At 36.6% G+C, this 19,900-nt stretch overlaps 1 protein-coding gene across 7 annotated transcripts in view; it reads right to left on the bottom strand.

Moving 5' to 3' along the window:
* Nucleotides 1-13,679: 13,679 nt before the first annotated feature.
* Nucleotides 13,680-19,900, bottom strand: part of LOC123536308 (leucine-rich repeat-containing protein 74B-like) — a 68,584-nt gene continuing 62,363 nt past the window's right edge. For 5 of the 7 annotated variants that reach the window (XM_045319407.2, XM_045319387.2, XM_045319424.2 and 2 more), the window contains exons 12-13: nucleotides 16,551-16,636; nucleotides 13,680-15,663 (exon numbers count right to left, since the gene is read on the bottom strand). In XM_045319407.2, coding sequence (XP_045175342.2) covers nucleotides 15,486-15,663; nucleotides 16,551-16,636 — 264 coding nt within the window. In that variant the 3' untranslated portion in view covers nucleotides 13,680-15,485. Of the gene's footprint in view, nucleotides 15,664-16,550; nucleotides 16,637-19,900 lie in introns of those variants that run through there. The other 2 variants (XM_053549021.1, XR_008371933.1) reach the window with 2 other exon arrangements.

Genomic DNA, 19,900 nt, shown 5'->3' with positions numbered 1-19,900 from the left:
CCAAATGTGACCTTGACCTTTGAGTTAGGAACATGGGGTTAATTGATGTCCCATCTTCTCACTTGGATAAACATTCATGCTAAATATAAACAAGATGCATGCAGAAGTTATGATCCGAACAAAATCGGATGGATGCACAGACGCACAAACAAACACCTACTCCCCAAAATGATGACTAAGTCCAGCTAGTCGAGCTCATCGCTGCCATTTCTGTTGTTCGGAAGCTTATTGTTTCTTTTATATTTTTGCTTAATCTGGAATTTACACATGTTTAGTTAAAATTTACTAAGGAACCAATGCTTTTCTTAAATCTTGTTTCAAATAAAAATTTTGTTTGCACATAAGTATCAATATCTTTAGTAACAGGTATCAGTAAGTTTATGGTCACCGGAGAGCACATCAAAATAATTTGACATTCATACTGTTTTATATTTGTGAGAGGCAATCTTAACATCAAAACTTTGAAGGACCAATATAATGGAAGATTAAAGCAAAATATACAGTGACATGTAAAGTTATTGGTTTTATCAGTAAGGCGTAAAAAAAACTTTGTTTGTTTCTGGTATCCTAACCTACCTTAAATTTTTCACCCGGCCCTAAATTAATGTTTTTTATGGCCTTTGAGAATATTTTGTTTCAACTTTTTAACAAAAAGATGCAAAACTGCACTTTTTAAGCTTCAAATATGGCCAGTGATGTTGGTAATCTACTTACTGATGCTCTTAAGGCATTACCCCTTTATTTGTTTTCATTTTTTTAACAAAAACAATTTCCGAAAAGTCTCTCTGACAAATAAAAATTTAAAAAAAAATTCCGAATTACCTTCCCTATTTTTTTTAGCATGTTACCAGAAACAAAGAATTTTTTAGACCTAATTCACTTGTGAAGTAACAGTAGATGTTAATCGTGTACAGTACATACATAGGTTTAAATCACCAGAACATTTGTAATTTTGAATATCATTTGATAACTTTTACATAAATCAATCAGGAATTGAATCCGCTTCTGGTAAATGTAAGTTGCATTTGTATTTATTGCCAATTCCGTGAAATAATTGGCATTTAAACCTATATTGGTCCAGTGCCTTAAACCGGACGGTGCTTAATAATTCGGACACCGTCACAAAACGCTTGACGATCGTGATTTTTTACTGGAATGAACATGACCGAAGCAGACGAACGCTTTGATGCCCAGTTGTCAATAACAGTGTGTGAATTTAAGTATTTCCAGAGAAAATTACTTTCAAATATCCATGCCGCCAAAAGTAAACATTGTGTGTCTTAGGAGATGACGCCATATAGCGCTCGCCAGTTATTTGAGGTGCGACGAGGTACTATGCCTGTTGCAGATGACTCTTTTTTCTTAGTTGATCAAAACTAAATGTAACAACATGCTTTACAATTCTGTACAACCCTCAGTATTTATTTAAGAAATTTAACCGATTTCTGTTATACTAGATGCCCACGGGCAACATGTCGAGCTCGTCAGCTGTCAAAAGGACTGGGAACTGCACACGACACTCTGCTGCATTAAGGCAAGCATTTATGCCAAATAAAAAAAAAAGATTGCAAAAAGTTACAATAAAAGTTATTTGTAGTAACAACAAAGGGAAGTAAATCTTAAAAAAAATTATAAGTCCACACAAAAATCCTTACCAGTAGAGATAGGTCAAAATACACCTCAAATTGGATGTAACATGCATGTTGTACTACAGAAAAGTGGTCCTGATTTTTCCCTCTGACCAGTAATTAAAAAAGTTACAAGATAAGCTATTTATAGTAACAAGAAAGGGAAATAATTCTAGGTTCTTGTGCATGACACTCCGTCTCATGATGATAAACAATTGTGCCAAGTTACATCAAAATCCCTCTATGCATGAAAAAGAAATACTCCGGACAAAGTCATTCTTGTGCGACCTTGACCTTAGACCTAAGGACCTGGTTCTTATGCAAGACAATCCGTCTCATGGTGGTGAACATTTATGCCAAGTTACATCAAAATCCCTCCATGCATGAAGAAGAAATGCTCTGGACAAATTTGTCATTCTTGTGTCCTTTGACCTTTAAGTGTGACCTTGACCTTAGACCTAGGGACCTGATTCTTGTGCGTAACACTCCATCTCATGATGGTATACAGTTGTGCCAAGTTTCATCAAAATCCTTCCATGCATGAAGAAGCAATGCTCCGGACAAAGTCGTTATTGAATTTGACCTATGACCTCTATGTGTGACCTCAACCTTTGAGATAGGAACCTAGGGTTTGTGCATGACACTCCGTCTCACTGAGGTTAACATTCATGCCAAATATAAACAAGATTGCTCTATGCATGTCAAAGATATGGTCCGGACAAACAAATCCGGACGGACGCATGCACGGATGCACATACACACTGACGCACATACACCGAACAGCAATTTGGACAACTATGTCTTTGCTTCCTCAAGCGGGCTTGACAAAAATTATTCAACAGAGAAGAAAATGCCAGCATTTTGCAGACAAGGGAAGCAATTCATAAAATAAAATCGGCGCGGCGTCATTATAGTGCACAGTTGCATCAAAAAGTATAACGACAGCAACAGAATCTGCATGTGGGTGAGAAAAGTTGTAAACTTTAATTTTCGCTAACTAAAGATAGATTTTATTGCGTAAAATTATATGATTGCTACAGCTGGTGGTTATACATTAACTTAGAATCTAGTCAACATGATCACGTGATTAACAGGTAATAAAACTTCAATCGACGAACGGAGATGTCTGTATACATTTTCAGGACTGAATCTGACTGCTTTGTTTCAAACAAAGTCGTGTTCTTTTGCATAGTGATTCATAAAGAACCTAAAATTATACATTTGAAATGTGATGCACTAGCGGTTTCAGAATGCAAAGTTATCGTCATAAAACCTCCAAAAGTGTCCGGATTTAGGCACTGGACCAGTGGAATGTGAAGTGTCAGCAGCATTAAAAGTTTCATTGGAAATCGCTTCAACTATTTTGGTCTTTCGAGTGTTTGACGCAAGTGGGGATATATTGCCCATATGAAAAAATATCTCAATATTTCTGAGGACAACGTCAAATTAGTTTGACTACTGAATGCCTAGAACTCGGGCTCAGTGAGTAGTAGACATCCAGTTAGCAGATGACAAGACACTTCCAATCATGATAAAATATATATTTAGCAATTTGTACACCATAATCAGAAGCTAAAATTTCTTAAATTCATTTTTGTCTCGGAACTGATTGATGAAAATAATTAACGTTTCCTTCAGTCAAAGAACTATAAAATACAAAGAATGGCAAGTGGAGATACTTCCGTATCATTGCATATTAGCGTGTTATCTTATTTCAAAGCGTTTGCCAACTTGATCAATTGTGATCAAATCAACAGACGCTTACCTTCATGAAGTATAAAACAAACAGTGCGCCTGGCCCTAATGAACCGAATCAAGTCTATTTTTCAAACAACTGTTGATTTGCCAGACAGTTCCAGTCATAAGTTCATTCCTTCCCCATGTAGAAAATACTACATGGTAATAAAAATAAAATAACATCATTAACATTGTAAACAAACATCTGAAATTAATCTAATTTTAAAGCGTTTGCCCACTCAATTAATAGTGATCAACAGACGCTTACAACGAGATCTCATTCAGTTGTCACAGGATGTTGGCAAGATTTGTTCTATACTGGTACGCAAAGTAGTCCCTGGACAGAAATCATAAGTCACGGACAATAACTGGCTAATCGAACAAATTATGAAAAATTTTGGCATATTTGCATTGTTGTCACAAAGAAAATTTATTTTCTTGTTGAAAGTGTGTGTATCGTCTGCAAGTCGTGAAGTAAAAACATGTAGCCTTGATTTTTAAACCCTCCAGACAGGCCTTTTTGCGCATGCGCAATTGCATGCACAATAAAAACGGAAGTCACGCAAGTGAAAATGTAAACGAGAAACCAAGCGGAAGTATTTCCACGATTATTGTACTCATATGATTATACCTGTAAAAAAATAAACTTGATAAACTTCTCCAAAACAAACATCTGTATGATTAGGCACAAAAATATATGTAGACGAATTCTGAAAATAAAGCGTTGCGGAAACGTGTCCGGGGACTACTCGTGGGCCAGTATGGCTTTCAAGTTGCCGATCTATTTATTTTTATAGCTCTTTGCTTTAGTAAATAAGGCATGGAGTGTGCTCATGACTTGTAATTATCAGAATTATAAATAACACATTCACAAAAATCGTGATAACAATTAATCATCAATTTTACCAGCAATTACTTTATACACATGCTTTACAGTACAAAATACGTACATGGTACTAATTGTATATTAAGTAATGGATCTCTAACCAAATTACAACACATTAAAATTGGGGACGAAATGACTGGGGCGAAATTACGCCTTCATCCTGCATGAACAGATATTAACGAACTACAGCACAGTCTAGAGCATTTACAGATTAAATCAGCATGTCTGTTGTACAATAAAATTATGAATGAAAAGTTGGAATGAGATATTAACCTCTTTTTGTTCGTGGAAAAATGTATTTCTGAAATGTATGCAAAGGACGTAAATTAAACGAAGGGAGGTAACTTTTTAAAGACGAATTTAAGTACAGCTGTTTTCCTTGCTATCTCGGACTGGGGTTTTTTCAGTTCAATAAAATTTTATCGAGCAAAATCGCTACAGGAAAGACTCTTCTAGGTTAGCTGTAACCTTTAAACAACGTCTAAGGATCAGTTTGTGCTGTAAACAAAACTGGCATCGAAGGTTTGTCAGTGACCTAGTTTTCGCGCATTAATATGTCACTGCAGTCAGAAATACACATCAGAAATGTATGTAATAAAACTTGGAAAATACATTAAGAATTTCTTGTTTTGGATGTTCGACAGCTGAAAATACAGTCGTGCCAGAATAATTAAATTTTGATGGTTGACCTATTCTATGGCATGGAACTACTTTCCGCACTATTTTGTTCGGTTTGCAGTAAGGAAATTTCTGCATTGTTAACTTTGGATCGATCCAAAAATAGGCGCACAAGGCTTGTCTATAAGCGCATATCAAAAATAAGCGCATAGTTTACAGTACAATTCTCTTACCACTCTAAAAATGTGTATTGCCCTTTAATTTAGTTTTATACTTGACGTTTGTCACACATCAGCTTGACATGTTTGCATCAATTCAGACCTGACATTTTATTTGTAACACAATGACCAAATGTGATTGCATGTCATTTCCGAAATCGGTTGAAAATATATCAGTTGAATGACTTCAGTACAATGTATTGTAATACAAAACTGCCATTGGAATAACCACCTGTGGGCCTTTCACTATTCTTACGGGAGAACCGTAAGAATAGCCTGCGAGGCTATTCCTACGGGACCGTAAGAATAGCCAGTTCCTTTAACATAACAAAATGTCGCCCGATATGATATGGATGCGTACATACGGTGAAATAAACAAATGATAAACATCTTAAACACTAAAAATAAATAATAAATCACAAAGAAATGTAATTTATTTAAGTAATATAATTAATGATCCTTTAATGACCTTGACTTACATTGTACATTTTTAATTATAGACATATTGTAAGAAAAATACAATGTCACGCTATATACAGCTGCTAAAACAGAAAATTTATTTTGTCATGCGTTTTTTTTTTGTTTTTTGTTTTTTTTTGAACGCCAAGACGACATTTCCGTTACAGACATAGAATTTCCTGCGCTTTCGTGAATTCAGATTAGATTTGAATTGACCGCAAAGCGTATTTTAACTCTAATTTCTTTCATTTCTATAGCTGATGCCTAAATAAACATTTGACCCGGAGGCCGTGCGATAATTCCTTGCGGATTTGGGGCATCGTAGAAGGCTACGGGCTTCGGCGTATGTGTTCACATTATATACGAGCGTCGTGCCATTTTTGTACAGGCTCTCGGAGAAACCGGGAAAAATCCACGGGTACGGACGCTGAACGCGGAGATTATACGGAAATCATGCCATTTCTGTGCAATGTCGTGCAGTCTCCACACGCTTTCCATGAAAATCGTACGGCGCCCGTACTGCTTCCGTGCATGCAGAGGCTGCGCGGAGAAGATGCGGTGATGGTACAAGCCTATACGGCAGTCTAGGTGATTAAAACATTCTGGGGTCAGTCTCCCACAATCTCCCAAAACATGGTTGGCTAGATTCTGAGGTAAGCTTAGAAGTCACCGTGGGATTCCCGCATCAACTCCTGCATCAGGATGTCGTGGTGTCCCAGGGTGACCCGTTTCAGCAGCAAGGGCTTCACACACACACCTTCCTTTTCCTGTGCCTCTGTTGGGCCTGCTGCTCATCAAGGACGTCCAGGCTTGTAATCATCTGCTATCTTCTCCTGATCTGCATCAACTGCAACATGTTGGGGATGGCCAATAAGCCTTGCCGCATGATGATTGCTTAATGTCCGTGCGTTTTCACCGGTACCGCAGCAAGTGCGAGGCCCGCGCGAAGGTCCTACGAGCCTACAATATCCGTAAGATTTATTGTGGGCAACATGTCAACGAAAAATCGCGCGTTGGCTGCACGATCAGCGCAATGCATCCTGAAGATGCCCGTGCAGGGATTGTGCAACGCCATCTGCGACACGTCCACGAGCTACGGGTTTCGATTTTTCTAATTTGCATAACTTTTCACTAAACAAATCGTTGGGACTGCGGATTCCGTGAATCCGTACGAAAATCGCAATGCCGCCTCCTGCACGGAAAGGAGGATAAAGGCAGTCTACGGGCTCCGCAGATGTGAACTAGGCATTACTTGCCAAATATTCTTAGCTGTGTACATACTTAAAATAATCGGAAAAAGTTGTCTCCCTTTGAAAATGAATGCCATTTGTACTTAAAATATTCGGAAAAGTTGTCTCCCTTTCAAAATGAATACCATTTGTAACGAAATAAAGATAAACAATTGCTGAAAACTGTGTTCCACCTTGTTATGCGAAATTTCACCTCTCGCACGCTATTGCAAATGCATCAAAACGAACATGTGTAACTGTTCTTTGAAAATGGTGAGTTTTTAAAGGCGTTTAACTGTCCGGAAGTGGACCCCCTTTAGGCAGTCCTTTTCCGGAATTCAATGTTTATATCAGTATACTGACACTTGTTTCGTAAAGTAATATACATGTTTTACATGCTGTTCAATTTTCATGTCAAACAACTCTTTCTTTCTATGATTTGGTGTTGTTTGATTTTTGTTTCTCAAGGCCTACGTCTTAACCTTAGAATAAACTTCAGAGTCTGAGTTATCTGCCATTATTTATTGAATTGTGTTTATAGCTAGTTAATAAGTTATATAGAGCATATTTCTTTGATATAGCTATGCTTGTTGTAAGCACAATAAATTACAATTGATAAATAAATGTCTGAGCACTGTAGTCTAGTTATTTAACCAAATGTTAGTGTCAACAACAAAATTAAGTTCTCGCGCATGTACCTAATGTAATACACTATACCGTTTATAGTGTATGTGCGCCCGAGTTATTGTAAAATCATATACTACAGTTCATATTTAGATCTACTGTAGAATCTGTTCAGTAACGTTAATCTAGTCTTACTTTTTGCACGGTTCGAGATTTATTCAGCAATAAAACATCTGCACTTCTGATACCAAATTGTAACGGCCGGCGGGTGTCAGGGAAAACACACAGTTAATAACAAAGTTTAAAGTAAAGTTCCAAAATTTAATGATGCACGAAATACGCGCTTAAGTTACCTATCTATATCTAGACTCTATGTCTGTTTATTTCAAGTAAGCACAATAAACCAATAAACAGTTAAATTTCACATTGAAACACGTATAACTTAATTAATATAATGTGGACACAGCTCAGGATATACAGTATATCGGAAAGACGGACGGATGGTTTTCAAAAGACTTACTGCCTAACTTGCAGTTTGAATTTGGCGCTCTTACGCAAGAACTACGTATACGAACAAAGTTATGACGCCATTGTCCGCCAGCCAATATACAGCCTCCTGGGATGTGACCACGTGATGTAACTGACCAATGGCTGAAGGCCCGGTGAGGAAGGTGTGTCCGGGTGGACCAATCAAATACGGACCGGGCACCGTTCTCCAATGAAATCACAGAACGGTGACCGGCCGGGTTCCAGGACATCAGTCTCTCTACGGAGCTTCAGCCAGGGTTTCTCGCAAATAATATATTAAATAAACAAGGTCTTAAATGAGTGTAAACCTCAAACAATTCCTTGTTTCATAACAAGTATTTTGATATATAACACTCTAAGAAATATGAAGTAGTTTAATCACAATGTTGGAAAAACACTTTGAAGTGGGGCTGTTAGCAGACGCTCAGATATACCGGTAAGAGATTTACATTGTCACAACAGAAAATCATAAAATGCAAGAAATATGGACTAAATCAAATCAAATCAAATCTGAGGGTGGCTGGAATAATAGGATGTATACTGTTCCTGTTTATATAGGTACCTTACACCTTTAGCCTACCAAGTAAATGTCACATAATCGTAAATATTTCTCTACCGGTCTGCAACAACAACAACAAAATGGCAGCCTCCATGAAAGAAGCTTTTTATGGGGGCAAGGGACAGTAGATTTGAAAATTCCACATATCTGCGCTGGTACCAGTGCGAAAAAAAATCACAAAAAATCCAATTTTGATAAATTCAAGGCAAGTGTTGAGCGGATGTATTGCATATAGTTAGCACTTCATTATATGACATTTTCAGCCTGCCGATCCTGTTGCTTCTGTGACAAAAATGAGTAAAACGCTGGTTTCAGGACACTAAATTTTGAGGAAAAATGGCTCAAAATGCACACATGTATATTTTTAAAGCATGTGGCCAGACGACAATAATGGTGGGAAGAAAAGTGTCTCTTAACCGTTTACTTTTTCCGCAAATTTGAGATGAATCTGGATGGATGGATGACCGTTTCCATTTCGTCTGACTTCCGTTACCTCAGGTAAGATTTTAGACCCGGCCGTCTATACGGAGCTAGGAAAATCGATTCAAGCACATATTTATTTTACAAAATAATTACTCGTACGCAGGAATCCTTAGTTCTATAAACATCATAAATAACCAGTTGAATATATATGCCTGTAAAGTACATCTATCTATTTTATTTAAAAAACGTACCCGGGCTCTGCCACTTTAATTTGCACTGTAGAAAATCGTAAATATAAGAAGTTAAACTGTATATTAAGTGAAGTGACTTGGTAATCTAGGCATATAAACTAATACTCTAAGTAAGTGAATAATCTATGAGTGTTTACATGCATTATAAATAGAAATAAACAAGATGGGAGCTGAAAATGTACATGTACAAAAATACAGTGTTGGGTTTTCTTACACTATAAACTTGGTGCTTGTCTTCAGAATATAAAATTACTTTTAAAATTCTATTGGCTAATATGGTTACCCTAGAGATTGTCCTAGGAAACTTATAATTTGTTTTAGAACGAAGAATCAGTCTTCTTTGGAATTTCAAACAAGCAACATCATCTAAAATAATTTGACAGAATATAAATTTGGTGCTTGTGTTCAGATGTGTACATCTTGGATAATATTTGGAAAATAAATCTTTAATAATATTTGGATAATTCTATAACATTTCATAAACTACACATTGGTGTCCATCATAAAATAAAAGAATTAATTACTGAACTGAAACATGGAGTTTGTCATTTGTGCAACCATACAGGGGCAATGACCCCACCTCAAGCTATCTGTTGACTGATCGGTCTTCGTTGGTCAGTTACCACTTGAGTATAATTTCCCCACAACTATTTGGAGCCGCCGATCCGACGGTCACAGATCTCAGAAAAGGATTTTCTGAAACATACGTCGCGAATTGGCAACTGGCTCCCTTGGTACTTGCGAAGACTACTGAATGCGTCTAAAAGGATAAATATTAATATTTAAGGAAAAAACGATGGATAGAATGAATGTGTTTACCTTTTTCGACCAAAGCATTGACTTTCTAGCAAATGTCGAATAACCAACGTGAATTAGCAACTAGCTCCCCTGAGTGTTTCCAAGACTGATCTATATATTGAAAGTGTTGGATGTTGATATATAAAAACAAATTAAAAAGTAAATTGAATGCTTCTGTTGTTTTATTCTGTAAAAGAGATTTTTCTGAAACATATGTCGCAAATTGGCAACTGGCTCCCTTGGTACTTGCGAAGACTAATGAATGCATCTAAAAGGATGAATATTAATATCTAAGAAAAAACGAGGGTTAGAATGAATGCTTTCATCATTTTCGACCAAAAAGTTGACTGTCTGGAAAATGTCGAATAACCAACCGCCTACCAGTAGGCAGTTGCTTATTCGCACGTGAATTGGCAACTGGCTCTCCTGGATTTTCCCAAGACTTATCTATATATTGAAAGTGTCTGATATTGATATGAAAGAACAAAATAAATGTTAAATTGAATGATTTTATCCATTTGTGTTTGAAAAAAAGCTTTTCTGAAACATATCGCGAATTGGCAACTGGCTCTCCTGGTAATTTTGGAGACTGCTGAATGCATTTAAAGGAATAAATATTAATATTTAAGAACAAAACAAGGGTTAAAATGAATGCTTTCATCATTTTCGACCAAAACACGGACTGTCTGGAAAATGTTGAATAACCAACTGACTACCAGTAGGCAGTTGGTTATTCGCACGCGAACTGGCAACTGGCTCTCCTGAGTGTTCCCAAGACAGATATATGTATTGAAGGTGTTGGATGTTGATATATAAAAACAAACTAAAAAGTAAATTGAATGCTTCTGTTGTTTTATGCCTGAAAAAGGCTTTCCTGAAACATAGCGCGAATGCATTTAAAGGAAAATATTAATATTTTAGAGAAAACGAGGGTTAGAATGAATGCTTTCATCATTTTCGACCAAAATATTGACTGTCTGGAAAATGTCAAATAACCAACTGCCTATCACTTGGCAGTTTGTTATTCGCACGCGAATTGGCAACTGGCTCTCCTGAGTGTTCCCAAGACTGATCTACACATTGAAAGTGTCGGATATTGATATGAAAGACAAATTAAATGTTAAATTGAATGATTTTTTCCATTGAGTGTTCACAAGACTGATCTATATATTGAAGGTGTTGGATGTTGATATATAAAAACAAATTAAAATATCAGTTGAATCCTTCTGTTGTTTTATGTCTGAAAAAAGAAGAAGATTTTCTGAAACATATGTCGCGAATTGGCAACTGTCTCCCTTCCTACTTGCGAACACAACTGAATGCATTTAAAGGTATAAATATTAATATTTAAGAACAAGGCAATGCTTTTATCATTTTCAACAAAAAAAAGACTTTCTGGAAAATCTCGAATAACCAACTGCCTACCAGTAGGCAATTGGTTATTCGCACTCGAACTGGCAATCGGCTCTCCCGAGTGTTCCCAAGACTGATTGTGGCTACGTTAAATGTCGCAACGCCGCTAAATGTCGCAAATACCGTTAAATGTCGCAAGGTTGGCGTTAAATGTCGCAACCACCGCTAAATGTTGCAAAATCGTCTGCCGCTAAATGTCTCACCTTTAACGTTAAATGTCGCAAACATTTGCCCATCGTTATATGTCGCAACACCAACGCATAATGTCGCACTTCCTATTTGACACTATGACTATCAATTCCTTGTGTATATTTACTTTTTTGAGGGAAGAAAATTAACAGGTTTATATAATACAAATAATTATCTTAATGATAAGTGCTGTTACGTATAGCAACACGAGGGCCTTGTTGGCCCTAGATCGCTCACCTTGTTCCACAACTTGCTTGAACAGTCACACAAGAAAAATATTTGTGAAATTATTTTGTAATAGGGCCAGTGTTTTAGGATAGAAATAGTCTGAGGTTTCTTCTAACTAAATACGAGTTGGTAATAGTGTTGTATATTTGTGGGGAATGGGTATGGGTTGGGAACGGGGTGAATAACGACACAGCAATCTAAGACACAAACACACAGCACCAAGACAATTAATAGAAAATATAAATATTAACATTTTTGAAGGGGGGGGGGGGGGGGGAGAGGGGGTTATGTGTGGGTAGGCGGAAAAGTAGGATAATGAGGGGAAAGAAACTAAACCAAACAATTTTAAGAGACTAAAGGTAAAATAATATCAAAATTCCCGCTTTACCTGAAAGAATGTACAGAGGGCCACATAGGATCTTTCTCCGCCATTGAAGCTTGATAGTTACCTTATGACTTTAAATGTAAACCTCCAAACAAAGAAATAGAACCCATGACTGATTAATTAAAAATCTTCGTTTTCTACAGCTGGTACAAACACAGTCTTCGTGTCGCGTAGTTGAACATCCTGTTGTGTAACAGGCCTGGATTGTTGCCCGAGCCGATTCCCCCCGACCCAAACCCCACCCTTATTGGCTTACTAGTGACTTATACTCATCAAAGTTGCACCCAACTATTTTGGAAATAATATTTTCTCAAAATGTAGACCCAAAACGCCCCAGAGGCGAACATATTATACTTATATTTCAAAATTTCCCATGGGGAAGAACCCTTGACCCCTTAAAATGGTGGGTGGGGGGAGTACCCCTCCCGTACCTTAAAATTAAGGGGAAAAAATGCACCAGAGGCAACCATTTTATACCTGTTTTTCAAACTTTCCCGGGGAGAGACCCTGAGCCCTCGAAAATGACAGGGATAACCCCTCCCATACACCGAAATTTTGAACAAAAAATGCAATAAAAGTCCAGCATTCCATACTTGTATTTCAAAATTGTCAATGGGAAAAGACCCTAACCACCTAAAATAAGGGGAGTGCCCCTCTAGTACGTACCTAAAAAATAGACAAAAATGCACCACAGGCCAACATTTCATACCTGTATATAAAAAACTTTCCCACAAATACGGACAGAGGAACCCCGTACCTACCGCACGTCGCCGGTGACGCTTTTGTTTTAAACCGGTACCCCCCTCCCACCCCCCTTCCATCCTCCTTCCATCATCCATCAACAATTTCTGGTCCCCGGCCTGTTGTGTAACGAAATTCAGGTCGACAAAAGACATGCGATACAACGCGCGACAATACGGAGCACAAGCTTAATGTCTCATGAGCTAAACAGGACTCCATAGAATTACATGGTTCAGACCTGAAATAAATGTAGTACTGTGGCGAGTACCACGTTAGTGCTCAAACCTTTAGATATGAAATATATAACGTATGTATGGTGCGGAACCACTGAAAAGCAAACGTGCAGATTAGAGTGAAAGGTCAATTCAGCCCTTCCCAAATCAAGCATGCATTACGCAGTCTTATCTCTAAGTTGTAAAGACTGTTTAACTTACCGGCAGACGATTTTGCGACATTATGTAGCGGTGGTTGCGACATTTAACGTCAACCTTGCGACATTTAACGGTGGTTGCGACATTTAGCGGCGTTGCGACATTTAACGTTGCCACTGATCTATATATTGAAAGTGTCGGATATTAATATGAAAGAACAAAATAAATTTTTTATTGAATGATTTTATAGCGCGACTTGGCAACTGGCTCTCCTGGTACTTTTGGAGACTGCTGAATGCATTTAAAGGAATAAATATTAATACCTAAGAATAAAACAAGGGTTAAAATGAATGCTTTTATCATTTTCGACAAAAAAAATTGACTGTCTGGAAAATGTCAAATAATCGACTGCCTATTACGTGGTTATTCGCACGTGAATTTGCAACTGGCTCTCCTGAGTGTTCCCAAGACTGATCTATATATTGAAAGTGTTGGATGTTGATATATAAAAACAAATTAAAAAGTAAATTGAATGCTTCTGTTGTTTTATTCTGAAAAAAAAAGTTCTGAAACATATGTCGCGAATTCGTAACTGGCTCCCATGGTACTTGCGAAGACTACTGAATGCATCTAAAAGAATAAATATTAATATTTAAGAAAAAACGAGGATTAGAATGAATGCTTTTATCATTTTCGACCAAAAAATTGACTGTCTGGAAAATGTCGAATAACCAACTGCCTACCAGTAGGCATTTCAAACGCGAATTGGCAACTGGCTCTCCTAAGTGTCCCCAAGACTGATTTATATATTGAAAGGGTCGGATATTGATATATAAATACAAAGCAAAAATTAAATACTAGTTTATGGCTAAAAAAGATTTTCTGAAACATTTCGCAATTGCAACTGGCTCCCTTGGTACTTGCGAAGACTACTGAATGCACTTAAAGGACTAAATGTTAATATTTAAGAACAAAACAAGTGTTAGAATGAATGTTTTTATCATACTGACTTTCTGGAAAATATCGAATTACCAACTGCCTACCAGTAGGCAGTTGGTTATTTGTATACGAATTGGCAACTGGCTCACCTGAATGTTTCAAAGACGGATCTATATATTGGAAGTGATTTGTATTGAAATCTAAAAGCAAATTAAGTCTAGTTGTATGATTTGATCCCTTTAAAAGAGGTTTTGATTTTTTTTCTTCAAAATTTGAATAACTATCTTCTTTCCAGTATGCAGTTGAATATTCATGCGAAATGAAACATGATAAACTAAAACCTCGAAATTGATAATATATTGCGTTTTATTCTGAGTTTAAAAAGGTAATCGAACTTGCCAATACATTTTGAATAACCAGCTGGCAACTAGTATATAGTTGGTTATTCGAATGTTCAACTACCAACTACCAACTGCCTACCAACTTTACTGTCATTAGTTTAAATGTTGTTTACTTTCTACGTCCGAATGATGCTATATACTCTCGATGCATGTCGCCCTGACGTGTTGCTGCACTTTGACATATTTCTGGCGAAAAAGTGTTCTATCAGTGCGAATATTAGCGATAAAATTCAAATCATTACAGATGAAAAAGCGACCGCGCCGGTAATGCGTAGATATGGTAATTAAAACGTTCCACGGCATATGTTACAAAAATGTATGACCAAATAAGAGAAAGATTGCGAATTACAATACATGTTGTAATATATTTCACATTGCTCTTTACACAGTATGCGTCTTCTGACACCAAAAGTATACGTTCTTTTTGAACCGCCCTCGTATGTATACCATTTCTTCAAAATAAAGCTGTTTAAATTGTTAAATCACAAGAATCAACATGCTCTGCATTTGTGAAAAATATTTCGTTGGAGTAAACGTATTCTTGCATACCGGAGTTTCACCGGTTCTTACACAATTCGTTCAAAATAAATACCTAAGTTCATTCACTTTTATAAGGAAACGGTGCTTAAAAGAAGGTAACTGGTCTTCTATTATTGGTATGCAAGAAAAAAATCTGTCACTGGTTGTTATGAATGTGAATATCCAGTTTGCGGGTAACTGCATTAGTAGAAACTCGACAGTGGCCAAGTTGCTACTCCCGAGCCGAGACAACCAGTGGAAGATTCTTATATATGTCTTCTTGTTCGCTGTAACAGATTTTTTACATGTACTTAGATGAAGGCAGAAATGTTCGGATGCATCTACACAATTGCTACTGGTTTTATAACGTCTGATTCTTGTATTAATTTCTGAAAATCTTTCACATCTCCCGCTTTCATTTGTTTCCTTCTTTCTGCCTCTATTTTATCTTGCTCGTCCTTATATCTTATAGCTTCACGTGTCTCCAAGGTGTGTTTCTCTGCTCCTTGCATTAATTCTCTAAAACAGAGAGAATTGCAAACATGTTATAATGATCAAATACTCAAGATAAAAGCAGTACCCGTAATGTTCCCGTAATGTTTAGATTCAAGTATTTAAAAGCAATTATAATGTAAAGTTTTAAACTTCATTTATCTATACACATAACGGTAAAATGCATTGAAATACTAGCTATTTTGCTTATGTTTACGCACTAAGTGCCAGACTATTTCAATATTAGTTTACGGAATGAATGTCAAAATTTATTAGTTCTAGGAACAAATTTACTATGCTTACAGCTAGGATCTGACTGGGGCACTGCTGATAAAAAAATATAATCGATCTGACTTTGAATTTATCTTATTACAATAAAATTTGTTAGAAGAACCTTTGGAAGAATAAAACGCAAGCAAGAAATAAAAACAGCAGACTCTGTTCACGAGAGATAGTGAAATGTGCAACACCCCTCACGCCCCCTAGCAGCGGCTTAAGCGGAATTCTATAACAGTAAAATTGAGTGTACTCCATGAAGTCAGATGGCTTCCTCACATGAACAATTCAACGCCCCGTTTGGAGCTCGAACCCATATCGGTGATCCAAAGTAGCGACCATAACCGCTCGGCCACGGAGGCCTCTAATATTTGTTAGAAGATCCATAGAACGCAACCAAGAAAAATAATAGCAGACTCGGTTTGACTGAGTCTGTTCATGAGAGATAATGTAATGCGCAACACCCCTCATGTCCCCTAGCAACGGCTTAAGCGGAATTTTATTATGGTAAAATTGAGTGTACTCCATGACCCCAAAGGACTAGAAAATATATCAACTTTATCTCATTACAAAACGTGTTTTGATGTTTTATTTAGGAGTTCTGAGACAATTTGCATATTTCTGTAAATAATACTAACTTCATATCAATGGTGCCGCTGTTATCATCGTCTAGGTTCTTCATCAGTATTTCTACTTCTAGGTCAGTCATGTCTATTCCTACACTCTGTTATAAAACATTGCTTTATGTATGGTGACTGATTTATGCCATGTCGTGTTGTCGTGTTGGTGAGGCAAAAACATGAAAACACGAAAACTTGACAAACCCATTATTTGTCGAGTTTTCGTGTTGGCGGGGCGAAAACACGAAAACACGACATATTCTACGAGAAAACTTGACTTTAAGAGGGCGCCGACACGACAAATTTATCTGTCGATGTTTTTTGTTGGCCGGTATGAATATGTCGTGTTGGTGTTTTTATTTGTCGTGCTGTCGTGACATTGCCCTGCCGACACGAAAATTCGACAAATAAATATGTCGTGTCGGCGCCCTCTCTAAACGTCGTGTTTTCGTGTAAAATTTGTCGCCAACACGACATTGCAGAAATCAGCCACCACACTGATGTGATTAAACAATATTAGATAATCGCGTTTTAACAGTTCTGTCAAATTTGTAACATGGTAGTGTCCAATTACGTCAAGGCGCCTAGCTATACAGACAGACAGGCATACTGCACTACCAATGTCAAAGCCACTGCTGATTTATGAGACATGAACGAAGATTATAATACAATGACATGACAGTATTTATTATACCAGTCCCAAATATGTTGTACTGTATGTGCTGGTATATAAACTATCAATGAAGCATACATTTTTGTGAGTAGTATGCCACAGTCCGTTTGTATAGCTTTGCGTCTTGCCGTAATAGGTCACTAACCTTACAGTATTTTTTAAGTTATGAAAAGAAATCAACATGTCAAATGGCCTATATATGTTCGGGCAAACGATTATGTGTCAAATAAAACCATTATAACTGGATTGTACGCAATACACAAAAAAGAAAACGTTGAACCCGATTTCCTAATTCATTGCACGGAAGTTTATAAAATCAAACCTAGTTATAGACACACCCTGGAGGCGGAGTAAGTAATAACCATTTTAATACTCAATACTCTTTAATACTTATATATATGTATTTGTATCATGTAGGTAGTTAGTTTTACGTATATTTCTCCAAGAATAAAGTCAAATCATAACCGAGTGGCTTTCTCTTATAATCCTCAGATAAATATGTTATACTGGCGACGAGAATGGGATCGTTTTTAAAAAAATGGAAAAACAATTATTATAAGGATTAAAACAAATACTCCGGTCTTAAAATCAATTGGAGTAAATAAAAAAAAATTGTGCTAAATCAAAATTCCATTTTCAAAATAATTGGAATAAAACAATAAAAAACAAAATAGTGCGCTTAATTCTACTCCGGAATAAACCAATCTTCCAAACTGGAAAACCAATGTGTGAAGAAATTGTTGTATAAATTGGAAATACAAAAAAAATAAACATCAGAGTTACCATCAGTTTAAACCCGAAGTTCAAGATGTGTTCGATAGTTTTGGTAGCCCCGGAACAACATACAAGGATGCAGTGGACAGTTTATCTGCATATTTCAAGCCCAAGAAAAACATCCAATATGAAAGACACGTTTTCCATCGATGTAAACAACTGAACACTGAACCCATCGACAATTACGTGGTGCGACTGCTGAAACTTTCCGTATCATGCGAATTTCAAGACCCGGAACACTGTATGGTAGCTACACCGGTAGCCGTGTGTTTGGATCTGTCAAATATCCCGAGCAAAAAATGTCAGAAACATCACGTAAGTTTCGATATTTTGTACGATTTAACACATCTTTGTACATAAAAAATTACTATGTTTTCAGTTTTCATTCTAAGGTGCAAGTTATTCGATATAAAAAGATCAAATCATGTCAGTTCAAGTTAGTAAGTGATAAAAACGTGCAGATTATGGCAATCAAGAAGCGAAAATGAAACTTTTAAATGATCTTATCAAAACTCTTGTAATTGTATCGTCAGAAAAATGAGTTAAGAAGAAAGAAGAAACATTTTCACATATCTTGTCATCGGTCTCTAAACTAAAACTATAGTATGTTTGCGAAAAAGTACAATCCAAAGTCAATCACATGTATCAAGTGTGTAACGGTTTGGATACAAGTAAATGAAAAACTGTTAACGGTTTGGAATTAGTGTATGCACCGGTTTGGATCGCAACTTAATTCACATTCCTGCACGATAGACCGGTATCAAAGTTGATAAAACCACATCTATCTCCTTCAATTATTTCTGGGGTATCAGAGGTAACGTTTTGTAAGGACTGCGTAAAATCTAAAGAAAGAAATAACTTGAAGTTCATAAAACTACATATCTAAGGTAAAAGGAAGAAGTAAACGAACACAGTAATTATTTTTGTTACCGGTGCATAATAATGTGTTAGGTTTTATAACGAATTTATTTCCGAGAACATTTTCAAAATGAATCACTATATAACCTGGTATGTACGATAAAACTACTTTAACAAATAGCAGCGGAAGTACGTTTGAGTGTCAGGTTGGTTAGATATCAAATTCGTTCGAATTCGTTTTTGAAGCCCTGCCATCTGCCGTCTCGAGGGTAATTTGATTTCTTTTCTTAATAAATACTCATTTGTTTATCCTATTTGCCAACTGCTTGTTTAGAAGAGGGATTTGTAAATGCTTAGAAAAAAGGCCCAAAATAATAATAATAACGTTTGTTTGCCTTTTCCTCTACCAACTTACAAGCAACCTCTTAAAACATTAGTTTTGTTTCACCATTCCAAAAGATTATTTATCTCGACTACTTGAAGAATACGAAAGGCTATTGTTCACATCCGTTCGTCAGCTTCGGCATGCTCTTTGTTAATTATTTCTAAGATGTTATATCAGTAATGACTACTGGGAATTTATTGAAACTAAGTTGTTCAATGTGATGATCTGATATGCAATATACATGTTCCATTATTCTAGTTTGCTTTGTACAAATGTTAACCCTTTTTCCGATTTACAAAATTGAGTTTCGTAACTTTTTGTACCTACGCAGGTATCTCAATAATCAACAGTTACAGTGAATCAAAACTTCACACATCTCTGTGATGATCTAACATGCAAAGTAAGAGTCTGCAAGTCTGACTTTAAATTCATTCTTCCTTTAGCTAAGAAATATTGGTTTAGCTTTATTACTCGAGTACTATTTGGTATGTAAGCAAGAACTTCATTTATCACTTTTAAGAATGAAATGAAACTTCAAACACTTATTTACTCTAATGATCCGACATGCAGTGCACATGCTCCAAGAAAATCTCCTGCTAATTCATTGTGTCGCTATATTGACTTAGAACTTATGGTTAAGTTCATGTATGTAAGCAGGTATCTTATTTAGCATCAGAA

The sequence above is a fragment of the Mercenaria mercenaria genome, chromosome 1, assembly GCF_021730395.1.
Source record: "Mercenaria mercenaria strain notata chromosome 1, MADL_Memer_1, whole genome shotgun sequence".
NCBI lineage: Eukaryota > Metazoa > Mollusca > Bivalvia > Venerida > Veneridae > Mercenaria > Mercenaria mercenaria.
Note: the sequence above shows the minus strand (reverse complement) of the source record. Positions and strands in the feature narration are given on the sequence as shown.